Source organism: Amblyraja radiata, chromosome 18 (genome assembly GCF_010909765.2).
Source record: "Amblyraja radiata isolate CabotCenter1 chromosome 18, sAmbRad1.1.pri, whole genome shotgun sequence".
NCBI classification, from domain to species: Eukaryota; Metazoa; Chordata; class Chondrichthyes; order Rajiformes; family Rajidae; genus Amblyraja; species Amblyraja radiata.
In genome coordinates this window covers 26,128,564-26,143,547 of record NC_045973.1, presented here as the reverse complement: position 1 = coordinate 26,143,547, position 14,984 = coordinate 26,128,564, and the positions used below count along the sequence as shown (strand labels likewise).

General features: G+C 49.9%; 1 protein-coding gene across 4 annotated transcripts; it reads right to left on the bottom strand.

Annotated features, from left to right (window-relative positions):
• Nucleotides 1–548: 548 nt before the first annotated feature.
• Nucleotides 549–13,700, bottom strand: tmem43 (transmembrane protein 43). Of its 4 annotated transcripts, none has more exons than XM_033036951.1 (12): nucleotides 13,683–13,700; nucleotides 12,296–12,445; nucleotides 11,200–11,334; nucleotides 9,765–9,859; nucleotides 8,522–8,571; nucleotides 7,442–7,511; nucleotides 6,102–6,172; nucleotides 4,658–4,779; nucleotides 3,840–3,914; nucleotides 3,428–3,529; nucleotides 2,330–2,447; nucleotides 549–1,312 (listed from the first exon to the last, which is right to left on the bottom strand). In XM_033036951.1, the coding sequence occupies exons 2-12, from the start codon at nucleotides 12,431–12,433 to the stop codon at nucleotides 1,113–1,115; spliced, it is 1,176 nt and encodes a 391-aa protein (XP_032892842.1). In that variant the 5' UTR covers nucleotides 12,434–12,445; nucleotides 13,683–13,700; the 3' UTR covers nucleotides 549–1,112. The 4 variants fall into 4 exon arrangements, with proteins under 4 accessions (XP_032892842.1, XP_032892840.1, XP_032892841.1 ...); XM_033036949.1 differs by having other exon boundaries at nucleotides 13,578–13,686; XM_033036950.1 differs by lacking the exon at nucleotides 13,683–13,700 and adding an exon at nucleotides 13,578–13,631 and having other exon boundaries at nucleotides 12,296–12,507.
• Between the last annotated feature and the right edge of the window lie 1,284 nt (nucleotides 13,701–14,984).

Here is a 14,984-nt window from a genome sequence, read left to right as displayed (position 1 = left end):
GCTCGTTGGACTTTAATTAGATGCAAGGTCGGCCGGGGGGGGGAGGGTGGGTCGTATCCACATGACTGAAATCACTCTTCCAACAAGTCATACAGCACAGAAACAGGCCCTTCTGCCCAACTCGTCCATGCTGACCAAGATGCCCCATTCAGCCCATATCCCTCCATTCCTTTCCTATCCACGTACCTGTCCAAGTGTGTCTTTTAAAGTAATTGTATCACCTCCAGCATCTTTGCATGTGCTCACCACCCGCTGTGTGGAAAAAGATGCCCCTTGGGTTCCTGTTAAATCTTTCCCCTCTCATCATAAACCTCTGTCCCTGGTTCTTGATTCCTCTAGCCTGAGAAAAAGAGACCGAGTTTTGACTTTATCTGAGTTCCTCCAGTACATTGTCCTCTGCTAGTATCCCAGAACTCAGCTGGGTGCGGCGTACTAGTGGTCTCGTGGATCGTCTGGGTGGTGACCCCACGCTGCCATGCAGCAGGGGTTTCTGGATGTGAAACACCAGTGCATCTTAAATGCGGCTGTCAACAATAATCACCCGGCAATACATTGATTGTTTTATTTTTTTCTTAAGAAAAGTTGCCCATAATATCCCAACCCCTCGTAGAACTGGAACGCGAATGAAGAAGCAAACGGTGCCAAACTCTGCAGCCCTGCATCGTGAGTGAGATGGTCACCGGGACATTGGTAGCCGGCGGTACAACAACAACAGGTGCCATTGGTCCTGGTCAGCATAGATCAGTCCTGACCCCTTCGCCACTGAATATGAGCGAGGGGCTTTAAGGTAGGGGGGCTGTTGTAGGTTTTCTTGGTACAGTGGTTTACCGGGATCACCCGGTGGCAGAGGAAACAGCAGCAGTGGAGATAGGTAGGCGGATGGGACTGTGGCCCAGTGATGGACACTGCATGGTGGAGGCGTGTTTGTGGGCCAGACTCACAAATCTGTGATGGAGGAGACGGCACAGTGGAGATGTGTAGCTGGATGGGAACAGTGGGCCCGTAATAGACACGGCAGCAGAGAAAGTGCGTTGGTAGACCAGACCCGTGGGTCTGTGAGACACTGCACGGTGGAGGTGGGCAGATCCACGGACCAGGGACCGCTGCTGGGCTCACAAGGTCTTGGGCCGGTCACGGGCTTTCGCCATCAGCATGGGGAGGAGAGCCAGCAACGTCAACAGTAGAGCCAGCAGCGGTCGGTAGAAGACCCAGCCCACGGCCACCGTCAGCAAGCTCAGCGAGGTGGCCACGCACAGCGCAAAGACCGTCAGGCCCAGGCTGACCAGGTCACGGACAATCGGCAGCCAGTCCACTGCAAGGGAGCAGATACAGAGAAGGGTTTAGTTTAGTTACAGCTGCAAACAGGCCTTGCAGCCCGCACCGACCAATGATCACCCTGTACACTAGTTCTACCTACACTTTAGGGACAATGTACAGAAGCCCATTAACCTACAAACCTGAAGATAGTTACAAAGTGCTGAAGTGCTATCTTTGGTATAAATCAGTATCTGCAGTTCCAGGAATGTCTGAAGGTTTAGGTTTATCATTGTCTCGTGTACTGAGATACAGTGGAAAGCTTTGATTTGCATGCTATCAAAATGGATCAGATAATAGTATACATAAATACAATCAAGCCAAACTCAAGTACAATAGGTACAGCAAAGGGGAAGATACAGAGTGCATGGTAATGCATCAGTTATAGAGACAAGTCCACAATGAGGTAGAGGTGAATCAGACAGTACCCTAGCTTATGGAAGGATCTCTGCAACAAAACGATTTTTTCCTCAGAAGAGGCTTTTAGGTAGGCAGCGTTTGGTCCGTATCCATCTAAACCTATCCTATCTATGTACCTGGACATGCAGGGAGTGGAGGGATATGAATTATGTGCAGGTAGTAAGGTTCTCTTTCCTTAATCTGGTGGGGAATCTGCATCCTGAAACATTCACCCTTTCTCTCCCAGTAAATGCTGCCTGACCTGCTGAGTTTCCAGAGATTTGTGCTCCTCTCTGACACCCAGCACTGCAGTAATGCTGATTGCCAGTCTCAGTAAATGCCAGGACAAGGTCCAGTGCTCCGAGCCGCCGCCTCCTGCACTGTGTTTAACTGAGCAAGGGATTAATTGTATCTCTGGAACGTCAGATGTTGAGGCGAGACTTGTTAGAAGTATATAAAATTATGAGAGGCATAGAAGATAGACACAAACAGCTCGAGGAACTCAGCGGGACAGGCAGCATTTCTGGAGAGAAGGAATGGGTGACTTTTGGGGTCGAGACCCTAGGCGAGAGAGGGAGAGGGAGAGAGAGAGAGAGAGAGAGAGAGAGAGACTCACCCAGAGTGTGCAGGATGCGGACCATCAGCTTGAGGCCAACGAACATGAGGAGCCAGCCGGCAATTCGCAGTGCCCAGGTCAGCGTGGAGTTGGCCGCGTGTTCCCTCTCAAACACCTCCTGCAACACAGAGAGAGAGAGAAAGAGAGAGAGAGTCACACAGCCCAGCGCAGGGAGCCTCTAGATGGTCCCTAGTGTGTAGGACAGCGCTCGTGTATGGGGTGTCGTTGGTCAGCGTGGACTCGGTGGGTCGGTGCTTGTTTCCACACTGTATCTCTAAATTAAACTAAGCTGTACTCGACATTGGTCAAACCACATATGCAGCTCAGTGTAGAGCTGATACAGGAACCGTCATTAAACTGGGAAAGGTGCAGAGAAGATTTGAGGATGGAGGGGTTAAATTATAAGGAAAGGTTGGGACTTCTTTCCCTGGAACACAGGAGGCCGGGGGTGATGTGATCAATGTTTATAAATTCATGAGGGGAATAGATAGGGGAAATAATGCACAGTCTGTTACCCAGGTTACGGGAATCAAGAACCAGATTAGGTTTAAGGTGAGAGGGGAAAGATGTAATAGGAACCTGATAGGCAACTTTTTCACATGGACATGGGTGTATGGAACGAGCTGCCAGAAGCGGTAGTTGTGGCAGATACTATCACAGCATTCAAAAGACACTTGGACAAGTAAATGGATAGGAAATGTTTAGAAGGATTTGTGACAAATGCAGGCAGGTGGGATGAGTGTAGATGGGGCATCTTGGATTTCATGGACGAGTTGGGCTGAAGGGTCTGTTTCCGTGCTGTGTGACGCTACGATATGACTCTCTTCCCCCCCCCCCCCACCCCACAGTGGTTTAGCCCTGCCAGCCCCCCACACACACACACACACACAGACAGACGAGGGGATGGTGATGAGGGGTAGATGGAGACAGTGACGGGGGGGGGGGGGGGGGGGGGGGGGGGGGAGAGGGGGAGTTAGTGATGGAGGGGAGGGTTGGGGATGGGGAGGAGAGCTGGGATGGGGGGGTTAGTGAGGGGGGGGTTCTGCCGCCGGTGGCACACACACACATGACAGGGCCAGTAACCGTGCTTTCACTGACCGTGGCTGAGAGCTGCTCCTCATACAGGATTTCCAGATGGTTCCCCGCCTGCGTGGAGTAGGCGGCCAGAACGTTGGTCTGCTGGCGAGCCACTACCGTCACCTATGGACAAGTACACACACACAACGACACTCAGGCCACGGTTCAGGGGGAGAGAGAGACAAGGGGGGAGGGAGAGGGAGAGACACACGGGGAGGGAGAGACACACGGGGAGGGAGAGACACATGGGGAGGGAGAGAGACACACACGGGGGAGAGAGACACACGGGAGAGAGAGACACACACAGGGGAGACAAACGGGGGGGGAGACACACACGGGGAGAGAGATACGGGGGGGGGGGGGAGGGAGGGAGACACGGGGAGGGAGGGGCATACGGAGGAAGGGGAGGGGGGGGGTTCATAGTCAGGCCTACCGTGTAGGGCGGTCCCAGGAAAGACCACTGGCCGCTCAGCCCTGCGTAATGGAAGGACACACGGACATCCCCAACCTGGGGAAAGGAGAGCAGCAGTTTGCAGCAGGTGGCACTGATCATCCCACCACCACCTCTCCCCTCCTGACCAAGCTTCCACCTCCCGTCCCCACCCCCTCGCACTTCCCCCTCACTCTCCTGCCCTCCCTCACTGCCCCGCCCCCACTCACTCCCCAAGCAGAGGTTTCCCCCCCCAGCTTCCCCACACCACAAACTGCATCCAAGTTGTCGACAGCCTCTTAGCTTGGGAGCAGACAGAGATCATGCAGCCCTTCAAATCCATGCTAGCCTTCAATGAGCCCACAGCTGACTTTCACCAAAATTGCTGCCACAAGTGGCAGGCAGGGTCATGGGCAGTCAGAGGTGGATATCGGGACGATCTTTTCAAAAACATCATATTGATTGAAAGATACAGCATGGAAACAGGCCGTACGGCCCCCCGAGTCCACGCCGACCATGTGTCACCCGTTCACACTAGTTCTATGTTATCCCACTTTCTCATCCACTCCCCTCACACATGGGGCGTGGGATGTGGGAGGAAACCGGACCACCCGGAGGAAACCCACGCAGTCAGAGGGGAACGTGCAAACTCCACACACAGACAGCACCCGAGGTCAGGATCGAACCCAGGTCACTGGCGCTGTGAGGCAGCGGCTCTACCGGCTGCATCACTGTGCGGCCCTAACACAGGTACAGTGAGATCCCGCCAACAGGGCATTGTCCCCCATTCACGGTGCGTGCCAGAGCGATTGGCTGCTTACCTCTGGGCTCCGGGGGTTTCTGCTGTGGTAGAAGTAATCATCCAGCACAGTGATATCCGCATGGGGGGCCTCAAACTTGCTCAGTGGCATCTTCTTAAAGCTCTGAATTTTCTCAATTAGTCCTGAAAGGTAACAAGAAGAGAGTTGAACCATCTATTTAACAGACCAGAACAATGAAATTCTTACTTGCTCCCGCAGTTTTGCAGGCACATTAATTGCAGCAATTCAACAAATATATATTTTAAATTATCAGTAAACCAGACTATGATCGTACAAAAATCAAAGTACATAGAGCAACAACAGTGTTTAGTTTATTATTGTCACGTGTACAGTGAAAATATTTTGTTGCGTGCTATCCTCCAGGTCCCCCAGATCGACCGACTTGGGGCTGCTGAATATCCCGCGGTCTAGGCATAAGCTTAGGGGCGACCGTGCCTTTGCGGTTGCAGCTGCTAGACTGTGGAACAGCATCCCCTTTCCCATCAGAGCTGCCCCCTCCATCGACTCCTTTAAGTCAAGACTAAACACTTATCTATACTCCCAAGCCTTTCCTGATGTCCACTGAGCCAGGGCTATATGTATGTAGTTTGTTTGTTTATACTATTCTTATAACAAATGTAAAGCACTTTGGCCAACGAGAGTTGTTTTTTAAATGTGCTATATAAATAAATGTGACTTGACTATCCAGTCAAAGAAAAGACTATATATGATTGTATCACACAGATCGATGTAGTCAGCATGGACTCAGTGGGCCGAAGGGTCTATTTCCATGTTGTATCTTTTAATCAATTCAATGAATGGTTTTGAATACATTAATACAATCAAACCTTCCACAGTGTACAGGTAAAGACTAAAGGCTACAATATTTAGTGCAAGACAATGTCCGATTAAAGTAGTTCAAAGATCTCCAGTGAGGTAGCTGGGAGATCAGCACCGCTCTCTGGTTAGTGAGAGGACGGTTCAGTAGTGCAAAGTCCATAGTGGTTCGTTGCCAAGATAGAGTTGTGGTTAGTGTGAAGTACAATGGGTGGCTGCCAGTTGCAGGAACTCTGTTATAGAATCACACAACATGGAAACAGGCCCAACTTGCCCAAGCCCCACCTGTTCTTGAACCTGGAGGTCACGGTTTTCAGGCTCCTGTACCTTCTTCCCGACGGTAGCAGCGAGATGAGAGCGTGGCCAGGATGGTGTGGGTCTGTGATGATGCCGGCTGCCTTTCTGAGGCAGCGCCTCCTGTAGATGCCTTTGACGGTAGGGAGGTCAGTACCAGTGATGGACCGGGCAGGCTTGATGGGCCTACTCCTGCTTTCCTACAGTTCTTGTGCCACCATTCCTAAACCTTGCGCCCTCCCTCCCGATCTGTGACCAGATTTTTCTCCACTTCCTAGGCTTCCTCCCCCCCCCCCCCATCTGCTTTTGTCACCAGAATTAGAACAGTGCTCACCTTTGGAGAGGTAGAAGTTGCCCAGGTTAACGACAGGAGCCACCGCTGTGAACGATTCAACGGCCATGGAACTGGGAGGGGAAGAACAACAAAAGGGTTTTGTGGTCGACAGCTGATGAAAAGACAGCCATCAACACCCTGAACTTATCAACTTGCACTTCAGGGCAGCGCAGTGACGCCAAAGACCCAGGTTCGATCCTGGCTACGGGGGCTGTCTGTATGGAGTTAGCATGTTCTCCCTGTGACCACATGAGTTTTCTCTGGGTGTTCCAGTTTCCTCCCACATCCCAGACATGCAGGTTTGTAGTAAATTGCCCCCGGTGTGTGTAGGATAGTGCTAGTGCACCACGTGATCACTGGTCAGCGCAGACTCTGTGGGCTGTTTCTCCAAAGTCTAAAACTGTGCCCTCTTATCTTTAGAATACTCTACCCTGTGCAGTAATTACATTTTGTGGTCACATCCTTCCTATACCTTCTACCCGTTACTTTAATTTAACACCCCGCAGCCGAGTCTTGAACACCACGAGTTCTCCTCCAGCTTTCTGAATGTCCAGGGAACTTCCAGCTTGTTACGTCCATCCTCACACCACCACTGGTCAGGGAGAGATGTCACTTCGGGGGATTCACTGTACCCAAGGATTGGGAACTTGCAAGATTCCCAGTGTTGGGTTGTCCAACTCTCCACTATTTTGGTCAACTGGTCCCATCACTCAACACAGCTTCTATTAGTCATGGATTCACAGTCTTAATGTGGAAACAGGCCCTTCGGCCCAACTTGCCCACACCGACCAACATGCTCCATCTACACTAGTCCCACCTGCCTGCGCTTGGCCCATATCCCTCTATATCTATCCTGTTTACCTGTCTAAATGTTTCTTAAATGCTGCGATACTACCTGCCTCAACTACCTCGTTCCATACACCCACCACCCTTTGTTACCCCTCAGGTTCCAATTAAATATTTCTCCACCCTCACCTTAAACCTATATCCTCTAGTTCTCGATTCCCCTATGAGACTTTTACCGATCTATTCCCTTCATGATTTTATACACCTCTATAAGATCACCCCTCATCCTCCTGTGCTCCGGGGAATAGTCCTAAGCTGCTCAACCTCTCCCTATTGCTCAGGCCCTCGGGTCCTGGCAACATCCTGATAAATCTTCTCTGCACTCTTTCAAGCAACAACAGCATCTGCAGTTCCTTCCGAAACATCTGTGGTGCCCAAAACTGAACACAATACTCTAAAATGTGTCCTCAGCAATGTCCTATACAACTGCAACATGACCTTCCCATTGCTATACTCAAATCTAATTACTTAAACTAAATGTACCACATCCTTACCTTGGATTCTTGTGTCCAATTTCCCGATCAAAGTTCCTACTGCTGACAACCTCAGACTTCCACTCGGTATCTGAAGAACAAGAGAAGAGGGCAAGAGATAGTGGAGAGACACAAGGAACTGCAAACGCAGGGATCTTGAGCGGAACACAAAGTGCTGGCGGAACTCAACGGGTCAAGCAGCATCTGTGGAGAGCCTGGACACACAAAGGATGGAAGTGAAAAGACAAAAGGGTTTCAGATAAAGAGAGAAGATGGGGAGTGAAACGTAAAGCAGGAGGAAGCGATATGGGTGGAAGGGGGGGGGGGGGTAAAAGGAAACGGGATTCTGGATGGGAAATTAGCGTACATAGGAGGGGAAAAGAACATGGTGGCTCGTGGTGGGAATGGCGGGGGAGTTGCGCGTACACCAGGATGTGGGTTGGGGTGAGATAACGGAAAGAGTGGAGGGGGGGGGGGGGGGGAGGGAGGTTTAGAGAGGGTATTACGAAATTAGAGGATTCAATGCTCATACCGTAATGGGTGGAGATAGTGACAGAGGCTAGAGGTGAGGAGTAAACGGGGTGATTATGAAACTGCACAATTGTTTTGCAAACCCATCTGGTTTGCTGATGTCTCCCAGGGAAGAAATCTGCCATCCTCACCTGAAGTACGTGACACCAGACCAGGGCCTCACCAAGTCTGCACCGCCAGCGATCACCCATATACCAGCACTATCCAACACTCGAGGGACAATTGATAGAAGCCAATTAACCTACAGACCTACCTACCCATCTTTTGGATGTGGGAGGAATCCAGAGCACCCGGAGAAAACCCAGGCGGTCACAGGGAGAACGTGCAAACTCCACAGACACAGCACTCGTAGTCAGGATTGAAACTGGGTCTGTGAGGCAGCAGCTCTGCCGGAACGCCACTGTAAATGCCTTGTGTCTCCTAACCAGGGCCAGTGTATGTGACTCCAGGCCACAGCTACAAGGCAGATCTTGAACTGCCCTCTGAAACAGCCACCCCACTCATCGGTCAGTCAGCTCTCGCCCTTCAGCCATTGCCCACGTCCCATAAGCCAGAGAAAATGGGACTTACCGTACGAATAGCGGGTCTCTGTCTTCTTTTCACCATTCTCTTCGTAATCCCTAGGATAAAATTGGAGTGATTAAAATTTAGCTCTCACCTGGGATCTCCAAGTTATAAAACCAAAACATCTTAAGCTAAGGATGCATTCCCGATCTCCCAATCTACCTTACATGCCCCCCTGCACTTTCCCTGCTGCTCTAACTTTAAACTGTACTGTTTCCTTTCTTTTTCCACTCGCGTGTGAGCTAAACACAAAGTGCTGGGGGAACTTAGCGGGTCAGGCAGCATCTGTGGAGGGAATGGACAGACGGCGTTTCGGGTTGGAGCCTTTCTTCAGGCTGATGGAGTAGTGGGGGAGGAAAGCTGCTAATGAGGTGGGGGAGGGGAAACAAAGAGGCTGGTGAGTGATAGGTGGATACAGGTGAGGGGTGTTAGGCAGATGGGTGGAGTAAGTGACAAAGGCTGGAGGTGAAAAAGAGACAAAAGGGTGTCAGATGAGGAGTGAAATGTAAAGCTGGAGGGAGGGATCTGGGCATGTTCCTACGCTGTATTCTATGTTCTTATATATGATTATATTCATGTGTGGGTACTGTTATGTACTGGTGTGCTAAAGCAAAGCAAGAATTTTGTTGTCCTATCAGGGACACATGACAATAAACTCTCTTGAACTCTTTATCTGGATAGGACGCAGAACAGTTGTTCGCTGTACCTCAATGCGTGTGGCAATAATAAGAACAACTTCTGAGGAACATCAAACAATGCAGATGAGTAGTTTATATTGACATTATGGGCCGAAAGGCCCGTTCCTGTGCAGTTTTGATCTTTGTTCTACATTCTAGCACAGCACTTGGTGAAGTCCACGTAAATACTGTCTTGCCCACATCAATCCTTCAAAGACACGCAGATTAGTGACACGATTTCCCACGCACAAAGTCACCACATCTGATTGGGTGGAGAGTGCCCTAGGACTGCCTGAAGGATGCGTTTAGTACTCAAACTGATCGTCCCGCCCCTGCCCTCCCACTGCACCCCCAGCTGGTGCAGTGGAAGCCTCGCGTCACAGACCCCGCCCATCACCCCCTCTCCCCCCACCCGTCACCGATCGCCCCCTCCCCCACCCACCCAGACCCCGCCCATCACCCCCGCTCCCCCCACCCGGCACCGATCGCCCCCTCCCCCACCTACCCAGACCCCGCCCATCACCCCCGCTCCCCCCACCCGTCACCGATCGCCCCCTCCCCCACCTACCAACCTCGAGTCGCCATTTTCCACCCACTGGTACATCTCGACCTGCCGCTGCAGCTTCACCACGTGGAGCGATATGCCGTAGTTTGGATCGTAAAGGGGCTGCGGAGAAAGAAACACAACGGCCGTCAGGAAGACATCTTGCTGGAACGACTTGGATTACAGTCTACAAAGCAAGATTCACTGAGTGGCAACACTCTGCATTTACACAGCACCTGGAACAGTGAACAGATCAGGCTGCATGGTCGTGAGAGGACTCCTATGGTCATGAGAGGTCTCCAAAAAGTCGTAGCGTCTTTCTGGTCACCGCTGAATTTTCAGCAGCCTGTAAAGATCGCGTAAGTGGGACAGGCCCTTAACAACATAAAGCAGTACAGCAACGGAACTGGCCCTTCGGCCCACCTTGTCCATGCCAACAAGGATGCCTATCTGAACTAACGCTTATCTAATCTAAAAAACCCAGTCTGAAGAAGAGTCCTGACCTGTGGGATGTTGCCTACAACACTAGCTACAGCTTCTGCTGTCCCTTGTGTCTCTGGGCTTTAAGGAACATCTCAATCGAGGAGCGCAAGAGAGAGGATTAGGGAAGGATAACCGGAGCCCAGAGTTTAGAAAGCCTACGGCATGACCGCTGACAGGAGCGATTAAAGTCAGGGGTCACCGAGTTGCCTTGGGGAGCTTCACCCCAGCGGTTTGAGTATTGACTTCTCTAATTTCAAGTAACCCTTGCTTTCCCTCTCTCTCTCTCTTTCCCTCCCCCTTCCCAGTTCTCTGACCAGTCTGTCAGCCTGATTAAATTTTTCTGCATGCTTCGTTGTCAACTTCTCCAAGGTAACAATGATCTATTCTAAATTTTCCTTGATCACCATCTCCTTTGATGTCCTGTTTTCACACCTTACCATCCTCATCTTGGTGTCTTCATCTCCTGACTCTCAGTCTGAAGGGCCTCGACCCGAAACATCACCCATTCCTATCTAGGGTTGCTGCCTGTCCCGCTGAGTTACTCCAGCTTTTTGTGTCTATCTGCAATTCCTTCCTACACACCAGTGCGTAGAGAATGGATGAGAAAGTGGGATAACACAGAACTAGTGTGAACTAGGGTGGTCGGCATGGACTCGGTGGGTCGAAGGGCCTGTTGCTGTGCTGTTTCTCTGAACTAAACCAGGAATCAGTGTGGGCTGTTCAGAGGTCGATAGACTTGCCTCTGGCACAACTGGAGTCTCGACTGCAGCTGTTGAACTTGGGTGAGAGGTTGAGGTCAGGCATGAAGATGCCCGAGGAATAAGAACAGTGTAGCCCTGATAACCAGGGGGGACATGACAAACATTACACTACTCTACACGCCCTCGGAACATGCATCTGTTCCACTTATCTGAATACCACCCCCATCCTGTCTGGGATTCGAACCATCAGTCGCAGGGGACAGAATGGTGGCCACTCACCTGTGTCGTCATGAGAGGTCCAATCAAGTGCACCAGCTTCCCGTCATTCAGCGGCGTCGGGCTGTAGATATCGTTCAAGTGGACAACGAGGGAGAGGCCCTCGTCCAGGGACTTCTGTGTCTGCACACACCTTCCCTGTGTGGAGAGCAGACACATCTAAGACATCACTGCAATAGAGAAAGCTCATGCACCCAGCACTAAGGCCTTGCATTTATATAGCTACTTCAGCACAATAAATGGCCCAGCCCTTCCCAAATGGACAACAGATTCGTTTGTTGACATGATACACCAGGAGGAGATTAAATCAAAATTGTTTGACTTTAGACATTACTTTAGAAATAACACAGAAACAGGCCCTTCGGACCACCGAGTCCGTGCCATCTAGCAATCACGCGTACAAATATACTAGCACTATCCTACACGCTAGGGACAATTTACAATTTTACCTAAATTCCCCACTCTTACTAAAATAATCCTCATCTCCATTCTAAAGGTACATCCTTTTATTCTGAGGCTGTACCCTCTGGTCTGAGATTCTCCCACTAGTGAAAACATCCTCTCCACATTCAATCCACGAGGCCTCTCATTGTTCAATATTGCAATGAGAATCCCTCTCATCCTTTTAAACTCCAGCGAGTACAGGCCCAGAGCTGACAAATGCTCCTCACACGCTAACCCAATCATCCCCGGGATAATTCTCGTAAAGCTCCTCTGGACCCTCTCCAATGCCACCATATCCTTCCTCAGATATGGGGCCCCTTAACTATGTGCATTAATGATACAGGCAACAATAAATAAAATGAGAAGTGAAGAGATGGCAAGATACACAGATGGTGGAGAGCACATTGGCTGGTTGCATCAGGGCCTGGCTCGTCAACTCAAACACCCAGGAACAAAGTAGATTACAAAAGTGATGAACACTGCCCAGGTCCAGTCCTGGTGCGTATGAGATTTAAACCCCCTCTACTCTCGGCATCGCTCGAGGTGACGACTCCTGGACTTTCTGCTTTGGGTAGAATAAGCACAAGGAACTGTAATGTGCCCCACACAGAGCACCGCACATGGATTAGAGATTAGCCCTCAATCAAACTCTTACTTCATTTGTGAAGAGGAGGTAGAAGGAGAGCAGGAAGGCTGCCAATCCCACCAGCATTCCCCCCGTGGTCTCGCCGAGACGATCCAGGAAGCCTGGTTTCTTCTGAGATGTGACCCTCACATGTTCATCCGTTCCCATGTCTTCTGCCAACTGCAAGGTGAGAACGATTCAAATAAATCACATCAGCAATCAAAACCTTCAACACGAGTCATCTAGACAAATGAAAGCACAAACGATTATAGAAAGCAAGACCCAAAGTGCTGGAGAAACTCAGCGGGTCAGGCAGCATCTCTGGAGAACATGGATGGGCAACGTTTTGGGTCGGGACCCTTCTTCAGATTGAACGTAGAGGAAAGGGAACTGGAGGTAAGAAAAGGCCAGAACAATGCAGGGATTCTGGCCTTTTCTTTCCTCCAGTTCCCTGCCCTCTACTTTCAGTCTGAAGAAGGGTCCCAATCTGAAACCTCACCTATCCTTTTTCCCCAGAGATGTTGCCTGACCCGCTGTGTTACTCCAACACTTTGTGTCTATCTTTGGTATAAGCCAGCATCTGCAGTTCCTTTCTACACATCTTTAGAAAGCAATTTCTCCCTGTCGTTGGAAGGCTGGAATCACTGGGAGCTTTTTTTGTACAACTGAGGAATTGGCCAGGATTAGCTGTGTCAGAATAGTCACAGACTATACCCAACTGTATCACCCCCTCTCCCAACTCCACCAAGCCTCCCCACACACAGTCATCCCTCCTTCACACAGTCCACAGCCCCCTCATCCTGCCCCCCCCCCCCAAACCAAACCCAAACCAATTAGGAACAGACGAGGGTATTCGATCCAATTTGTGATCCCAGCTACAAAGACAGATGTATACAGCAATTCGTTCTTCCCCCGCACAATTAAAGCATGGAATAATCTCCACCCAACTATAGTTCCCCAACCAGATGCAACTAAATTTATAGTAGCTCTTTCTTCCCAATAAACCTTTCTGGCTTAAGCCCTCCCTTCACCACCTCCAGTTTAAATTCCATTTGGAATATTTTGGAGGACCAAGAAACCAAGAACCCCCTCCCTTCATTAACCACCTCACGACCCCCACTCCACCACCCCCTCCCTGCCTCACATCTTCTTCCCTCCCTCACTCGCATCCATCACTCTCTCCCTCAGTCACACCTCCCTTACTTACTTACTAACTAACTATGGAAGGAAGGAACTATTCCTTATCCCCAGCCCAGCCCAGCCCACCTCCCTACCCCACCTCCCTACCCCACCCCGGCCCGGCCCGGCTAACCTGTGGCCTGGCCATCGCCACCCAGCCCCAGACCTCCCGCCAGTCGACCCCAACCAAAGATCCTATAGCGGAGCGCTCTGCTAGAAGATCTTTGACCCCAACTACCGGCCTCCTCGGGCTGGATGCACTACCACGCATGCGTAAGGCCAGCCGCAGCGCACTGCATCCTGGGGGCTGTAGTCCCGGGGCACGGGAGTAACCGGAAGTCCATTGCCAGGAGGGAGGCTGAGAGTTTCTTTAGTCAATATTAAATGCACAAAGGTCAAGATATTAAACTGTATTCTCTAATGCTGATTTTATTACACAGTGTAACAAGTTAACCAGACAAGGAAAGTAATTAGAAATTAAATACAAATACGGCTGTTGGAAATCTGAAATAAACACTGAAAATGTAAACTCTCAGCAAGAGTGGAGAGAGAGAGAGACAGTTATTTTTTTAGGCTATGATTCCTTCATATGGAGATATTAACTGAAGTATTTGGGGATTTTGGTTTATGATTAATGTCACGTGTTACAGTGAAAACTTTTGTTTACATGCTATACAGTTAAATGAGATAATACTATCGTCTGAAGAAGGGTCCCGACCTGAAATGTCACCTATCCGTGTTCTCCAGGGATGTTGCCTGACTCGCTGAGTTACTCCAGCACTTTGTGACTATAATGGTCTACCTCTATGTCTTCCAAAATAAACCATTAACATTTAACAAACTGAAAGGTCACAAAGTGCTGTGGTAACTCAGCAGGTCAGACAGCATCTCTGGACAACATCGCTGCAAAGGGACTTGTGAGCAAAGATCTTATAGCTCCACTATAAGATCTTTGCTTGTGAGTGCTGGTACAGATTCCCAACAAGATAATTTGCAAGAGAAATCAGTATTAAGGAAGGCATATACAATGCTAGCATTTATTTAAAGAGGACCAGAATATAAAAATAGGGATGTAATGCTGAATGAGGCATTATAAGGCACTGGTCAGACCGCACTTGGAGTATTGTGAGCAGTTTTGGGACCCATATCTGAGGAAGGATGTGTCGGCGTTAGAGAGGGTCCAGAGGAGGTTTACAAGAATTATTCCAGGAATGATTGGGTTAACCTGTGATGAGTGTTTGTTGGCACTAGCCCTGTACTCGCTGGAGTTTAGAAGGATGAGGGGACCTAATTGAAACTCACAGAATCGCGGAAGGCCTCCAGAGTGAATGTGGAGAGGATGTTTCCGTTAGTGGGAGAGTCTAGGACCAGAGGCCATAGCCTCAGAATAAAAGGATGTACTTTTAGAAAGGTGATGATCTTTTATTTTAGATTATTGTTTTCTTGTTTAGTTTAGTTTAGTTTTTTGTCACATGTAGCGAGGTACAGTGAAAAGCTTTTGTTGCGTGCCATCTAGTCAGTGGAAAGACTATACATTACA